This window comes from Carex rostrata, chromosome 6 (assembly GCF_964058835.1).
Source record: "Carex rostrata chromosome 6, lpCarRost1.2, whole genome shotgun sequence".
NCBI lineage: Eukaryota > Viridiplantae > Streptophyta > Magnoliopsida > Poales > Cyperaceae > Carex > Carex rostrata.
In genome coordinates, this window is record NC_135923.1 from 8,815,697 (window position 1) to 8,822,719 (window position 7,023).

A 7,023-nucleotide genomic window follows, 5' to 3' on the forward strand; every position below is an offset into this window, starting at 1 on the left:
ACGTTGTATAAAAGTTAACCGGTTAATTTATAAATGTGCAGGACACGTTGTATAAATTACCGAAACAACAACCACAAGAAAAATATATATAATTGTTCAGAATAATTATACGAATATTATTTGTATTCTGGCCAAGGGCATTCGGGTCTTTTCAGATTTATCCTTATCCGCATGACATGTCATCGATCCTATCCAGATGACACGTCATCGATCTTATCCACATGACATGTCATCCTTATCCATTCAATGGCATATCTTGTAAATAGGCATATGTTGAGGGGTATTTCGGTCTTTTGCGAACCTCCTCAAAAGCCTATAAATAGAGGAGTGCATGTAGAGAGAAAAACCGCTAATTCACTTGTATCGTTTCGTGCAGAATCGAATCGGTATTTTCTCTCTTTCTCGGTTTCTCTCCCAAATAGTGTTTCGGTTGAGAAAAGAAAGTTATACGTAGTTGACGTATAATCTTGCGGGTTGTTGTGGAGTATATTTACGGGATCGATGAATAGTGTTTTACCGAATTTTACGGTATGTCAGTTTTTGCTTATTGATGAAACTGAGTAAAAATTCGTGTTTACGGGTTTTCGTCTTTTTTCTCGTGAATAGTGTTTTTGCAGAATTCCGCGGTTTATAGTATTTCTGGCAAAAGAAATAAACCGTTCTCTGGTTAGTCCTGGTGGATAACCTATAGAGGTATCACACGTGTGATACTCCGAGTCGATTCCTTCCCTGATGAGGCTCTACTCGCTCGGTCTGCATTCCAACTGTGATTTGGAAACAAGGTATAAATATGTTATATTAATCTATTTAATTGGTAAGTAGATTAAAGTTTTAGAAATCAATCATGGAGTAGATCTGTAAAAGGATTAAATTGGATTTTGATGCCAAAGGAATACTGAAGGTGGACCGCCTTGGAAAGTTTCCTGACATGCCCCGTTTAATCCTTGGCTTAAGTTAGAAGTAAAATTTTTTGTTTTACGTTCTTTCCGCAGCTTAAGCCTAAACGGGTTTTGATTACCCCGAAACCCAACAGATATATTGAATTTGTCCTCTCTTTGTGTTAGGGTTTGTGCTCGAGGATGAAGAAAAAGGAAAGAAATTAACATACTGAAGTAAATTGAATTTTTAGTTTTTTTTTTCTCTCATCAAATCTAAATTACATAGTACATAAAAGTAATAAGATATATAGTTTAATGAGTCCAAATAGCAATTTGAATCAACACAGCACTTTTTATCGAGAAAAGTACATAAATTGGAATAAGATCTAGGAACGGCACCATTTTTTCTTGGTAATTTCCTAATTACCAGTACGTACTTAATTAATATAGGTCATAATTAATCCAACCTTAATGTACAAAAATAAACAAGCAAAAGTCAAGTATTGGTGTGATCGATAGAGCAATCTCCTGCAGCTTAACAACTAAGTCAATGTAGGCATTTGTTGGTTAAAAAATATTTCTTTTTTGGTGAAAGTACTTCTTTTGATTAGTAAACAGGTACTTTCGTCATTACCCTCATAATATACATGTAACTTTAGAAGTTTTCTTACCTAATAGTTTGACATAGTGCATGCTGATGCCAAGTCGATCAAGGCATGATTTACGCGCTAGCTCCTACAAAATTAATAAATCTCAACTAACCACATCACCACAACTAGCTATATATACCCTCCTTAACACAATTCCTTCATCCAACAATTAAACTTGAGTATCTAATCTCACAAGTGCAACCATTCATATTTATAGAGATGGCATTTTTTGGCCTTCTACCAACATATCTCCTTTTGCTTGTGGCTTCCTCTGGAGTCCTAGCAAAGGCGCAACTCGACCCCTATTTCTATGACAAGGTGTGCCCACAAGCTCTCCCTACCATCAAGTCAATCATAGAAGATGCGGTCAAACAAGAAGCGCGAATGGGTGCATCGCTTCTCAGGCTGCATTTCCACGACTGCTTTGTCAATGTACACATATATATACCTTATCTCATGCACTAAATTTCTTTATGTATCCCTATATCAATTAAGGCTGTTGTTTCATGTTCTGGTACCTGCTATTGTGAGTAGTAGTCAACACATGTTCTCAGTGCAATTATGTGTATATGATTTTTGAATAACGAGTAAATATTTAATGTTGTAGGGTTGTGATGGCTCCATCTTGTTAGATGACACACCGACATTCATCGGGGAGAAAAATGCGGCACCAAATATGAACTCGGCGAGGGGTTTTGAGGTGATAGACAGGATAAAGTCTGCGGTTAACTATGTTTGTAAAGGAAATATCGTCTCTTGTGCTGACATCGTGGCTGTGGCAGCTCGTGACTCTGTAGTCGCTGTATGTATATTTATTATTTTTCCTTCACTAAAATACCAAATGCATGGTTGAATATGAATTTTTTAGCAGGCAAAATATATATGAAGAAGATCTCTGTTCAGAAAAAGAAACTACGTATATAACAAAATTAAAATTGGTATCACAATATAAAGAGCACATAATTAATAATATATGTCACACTCACACAATTATTGTCTAAAGTGAACTCAGCTTTCTCAACTTGCTATCACTTTGCCTTTTTGCCATCGTTTAAGAGAGCTTTGCTAGTTTGACCATTTCTATTTTAGGATTTTTTTTTTTAATCACATTTTTAGGATTCTATTTTAGGATTCTCAGAAAAGGAAGAAGTACACTATTCTCTGTTTTTACTTGTAGGATGAGTTATTTATAGAACCTTTCAAATCCCGCTAGAAAACTAATCAACAAGTTAAAAAAGAAGAATATAAAAAAGGCATGACCTTTTTGTTTACATAATAAAACTTAATTATAAATTAGTCATCTTGACATGTCTTATTACAATAAATTTCTAACAATATCCCTCTCATTGTAATAACTATCCAGCTCGGTGGACCATTGTACCAGGTGCAGCTAGGCCGCAGGGACGCCAGATCAGCCAGCCAAGCTGCAGCCAACAATAGTATCCCGGCTCCAACTTTCGACTTCTCCAGACTCCTCTCCAATTTCGCATCACATGGTCTCACTATGCAAGACCTAGTCGTCCTCTCTGGGGCCCACACGCTTGGTTTTGCTAGGTGCACCAGCTTCAGAGATAGGTTATACAATGAATCCTGCACTCTCGATGCCAGTTTTGCTAGCTCGCTCAAATCCATCTGTCCATTACAAAGTGGTAATGGAGATGATAATCTCTCGCCACTGGATGCTACACCGGCAAAATTTGACACGGTGTACTATGATTGGTTGTTGCAAAGGAAAGGTTTGCTTCATTCGGATCAACAACTGTACAAAGGCGATGGAAGTGGCAGTGACGGGCTTGTGAAATTTTATAGCACAAATGCAGGGGCATTTTGGGAAGATTTTGGCGGTGCTATGCTTAGAATGGGGTCTTTGAGTCCGTTGACTGGGTCCAATGGAGAGATAAGGATGGACTGCAGGAAGGTGAATTAAATTTATAAACTGGAGTTACTGCTTTTAGGTTGAAATTGAGTGAGTAAAATGTGGAAAGTTTCTTGTTTTCTTAAATTTCTTTTGGAGAGAATATATGTTATGTTATTTGGTAAGTTGATTCTGTTTGTTATATGTTAAGATGTTTTGTGTCTAGCTATTTTGTTGTATCTAAGTGATTTGCAACTAGTATTTTGGTTATTAATGGTTTCTTCTTTTCCCTTCATATTTAGTAAATTGTTTAATCTTGGTGTTCATATGAAACCAGAGGATATCTTATGTTCATAAGCTTTTCCGTGCAATACACATTATTACTGATATGAAATACCTGATTATTACTGAAATGAAATACACATTATTACTGATATGAAATACTTAGTATTATCCTTTCTGTCTGAATTACGAAATACTGCAACGGAATGCAGGAAACCAAGGCTGTTCATGCCATAAAGGAAAACTCGTACTGTGAAATTCTTGACGTTTAAATATTTGTATTAGGTCGTCCTACTTACCAATAATTAAATCAAGGTCTAAACATATATGAAAGATTTCAAACTAAAGGTCAATGTTGTCAGATTGCTTAAAACATAATTTTTTATTTTGATGAGCTTTCGGGTGAGCGTTGTGAAGTGCATATCTAATATTTTAATTGAGTATAACAAGCTTTAGGTAAAACTACTGCCTCTTGACTGTCTATTTATTTATTTATTTTTCCTTCCAAAGGGTTACGGATTGGATATTAAATTTTTTCTTGATTATGTTCTGGAAGTAAAATTAAAGTTGAAAAGAGGGAAGCTTACTTTGACCCACCAAAAAGCTTTGTTAAAAAAGGCCTTCACTTTTGGTCCAGAATGATGCTTGACTAACAAGCTTCAAATCGAACCCTGTACTTATCAGTAGGAGCTTGTAATTTGTTAAATTAAATAATGACGGTTGGTTCCTTGAGAAAATCTAATTGGCTAATATAATATCACACTAATGCAAGCATACTCAACTTTATATAATCTGATCTTATCGATAGCCTCCGGACACTTGATACACTTTTAAAGATGGCTACTTCTCCAAATTTGATATTTTCTTTCTTAACTCAAGCTTTCTTGATCTTATCTTTATCAATGGCAGATTTGACACCCGATTTTTATGATGATATCTGCCCGCAAGCTCTGCCCACAATACAAACACTGGTCGAGGCTGCGGTTGGAGATGAGCCAAGGATGGGTGCGTCTTTGGTCCGACTACACTTTCATGATTGCTTTGTCAATGTATTGTAATTGCAACATTTTTTGAGAAATATTTAATGCATGAACAGTCATAATATAGCAAACTAAGCCTGTCAGGCTATGTGCTACTAGCATTACATATATTAAGTTATAGATTAAATATCTCTTTATTTATTCCAACAAAATTATTGCAGGGTTGTGACGGCTCTGTTTTACTGGATGACACGGCAATAATGACAGGGGAGAAAACAGCAAAGCCAAACAATAACTCTTTAAGAGGATTTGAGGTGATTGACGACATTAAATCTTCACTAAATGATGTTTGCCAAGGAAATGTTGTCTCTTGTGCTGATATATTGGCAGTAGCAGCTCGTGATTCTATCGCCGCGGTAAGCTACAGCATCAACTATAGATCAGGTGGTTTTAAAACCTAAGGGTTTGTATTTGCTGGTTTTGTTATCACAAAAACACGACCTTGCTTTTTGCAATTTGGTCGTTTATTTTGGTCCATCCCGATCAGATTATAATAGCTGAATCCTTCTTTTTAATGCATTGGAACCAGCATATACAGATTCTTCAACCTAATAGCATGCTGTATTTATTTTTCTGTGGAAAAATGTTTCACCGGCCTCCATTTTATCAAAAAGTGTGTAAAATAGTAAATTTGATAATTGATGATGGTTGTCTCTCTATTAGAAGATTAAAAAAAAAACGATCAAAAGACGCATATTCAAATTTTACTACTTTGATTTCTTAATGGAAGTGATAGATCTAGCTATAATAAGACCACTTTGTTTTAACATAACAAAGTATTTCCCTCCTATTAGAGTATGTGAGTAATAATTTGTGATTAGGGAAATGTCTAACAAACAAATATATCTTCTTAAATTGTATGTAAATTTTTTTTTTTTTTTTTGATTTAATGTATAGCTTGGAGGGTCATCCTATGATGTGTTGCTTGGCAGGAGGGATGCTACGAGTGCCAGTCTCGATGCAGCCAACGCTAACATCCCAGCACCGATCTTCAACAAGTCGCAACTCCTCTCCAACTTTGACTCGCAAGGTCTCTCTATGCAAGACCTAGTTGTGCTCTCCGGGGCCCACACTCTGGGTTTTGCTCGGTGCACCATCTTCCGCAATCGGATTTATAATGATGCCAACATAGACCCGGCCTATGCAGCCAGTCTAGAATCTGTGTGCCCCATCTCAGGCGATGATGACGTGCTTGTATCACTTGATGATACGCCGACCTCAGTGGATACGGACTACTATCAAGGCTTGATACAGAACAGAGGGTTGCTAGGCTCTGATCAACAGTTGTTTCAAGGAGACAGCAGCGACACTGATAACTTGGTGCAATATTACAGCGATAACCCGGATAATTTTTGGTCAGATTTTGGCACTTCTATGATTAATATGGGGAACATAAGCCCGCTTACTGGAGATGACGGGGAAATACGAGAGAATTGTCGAGTTGTGAACTGAAGTAGATCGTTTTCTTCAATTTGATTTTGTTCCAAATACCAAATAAAAAAAGATGTTTTGTTGATTTGAGCAAAAATAAATGTTCAGTTGATGTACCAACTTCAAGTTTTTTCGTGTTTGTTGTATAGCGAGGAAGGTTCCTTGTTTCACTTTGCTAGGTAAAGGGTTACATCATTACAAGAGGAAAGTCATATTTGTCGTGTAAAATGAAATGAAAAGATTTAATTAGGTTGTGAAGAGAAGGGATGATTTATTTGGAGAAGGTAATTACAAAAAGAAATGTTTAATATATATATATATATATATATATATATATGCGCGTTGAGTCTAATGCATGCAGTTGACTGTTTTTAATTTGACTTGGCAAGAATATCATTTTTTTTTTTTGGAGTAAAGTTTGAAGCTCAAGCCACCAAACTCTATTTAATATTTATAAAGAATTTATTTATCTGAATTTCGAACTTACAATCTCTCACACAGAGAGCATATATTGCATTTACCACCGAATCAAAAACAAATTCTCTTCTTATTTTTCTTTTTATCAATACAAACACGTGTGTATCTAAATATATACTGATTAACAGAGTGCCGGGGTGATGCAAAGAACTACTATTTTTGTACTTTTAAACTAATTTTCATATGATTTTCTATATCTAAACATAACAATACCATAAATTTTTAATGAATTTTAAAAAACAAAGAAGTTCACTAATAAAGATGTTACAAATAGCAACACTAGCATCTAGTTCGACAAATTAAGTATTATTTTTGTTAACAATATATACTACAGAGTGACAAATCCAGATCCTTGTGATAGAAAGCTTCAAATGCTATAGACTCCTACAATTAAAGATTGAAAAATTATT

The 7,023-nt window shown here is 35.5% G+C and overlaps 2 protein-coding genes across 2 annotated transcripts; both read left to right on the top strand.

The window, feature by feature from the left end:
- The first annotated feature begins 1,691 nt into the window (after positions 1–1,691).
- LOC144555559 (peroxidase RIP1-like) lies at positions 1,692–3,643 on the top strand. Its single transcript, XM_078303943.1, has 3 exons — positions 1,692–1,960; positions 2,136–2,330; positions 2,892–3,643. The coding sequence occupies exons 1-3, from the start codon at positions 1,748–1,750 to the stop codon at positions 3,453–3,455; spliced, it is 972 nt and encodes a 323-aa protein (XP_078160069.1). The 5' UTR covers positions 1,692–1,747; the 3' UTR covers positions 3,456–3,643.
- A 743-nt stretch (positions 3,644–4,386) lies between these two features.
- Positions 4,387–6,398, top strand: LOC144556053 (peroxidase RIP1-like). Its single transcript, XM_078304537.1, has 3 exons — positions 4,387–4,714; positions 4,867–5,061; positions 5,603–6,398. The coding sequence occupies exons 1-3, from the start codon at positions 4,502–4,504 to the stop codon at positions 6,155–6,157; spliced, it is 963 nt and encodes a 320-aa protein (XP_078160663.1). The 5' UTR covers positions 4,387–4,501; the 3' UTR covers positions 6,158–6,398.
- The last annotated feature ends 625 nt before the right edge of the window (positions 6,399–7,023 follow it).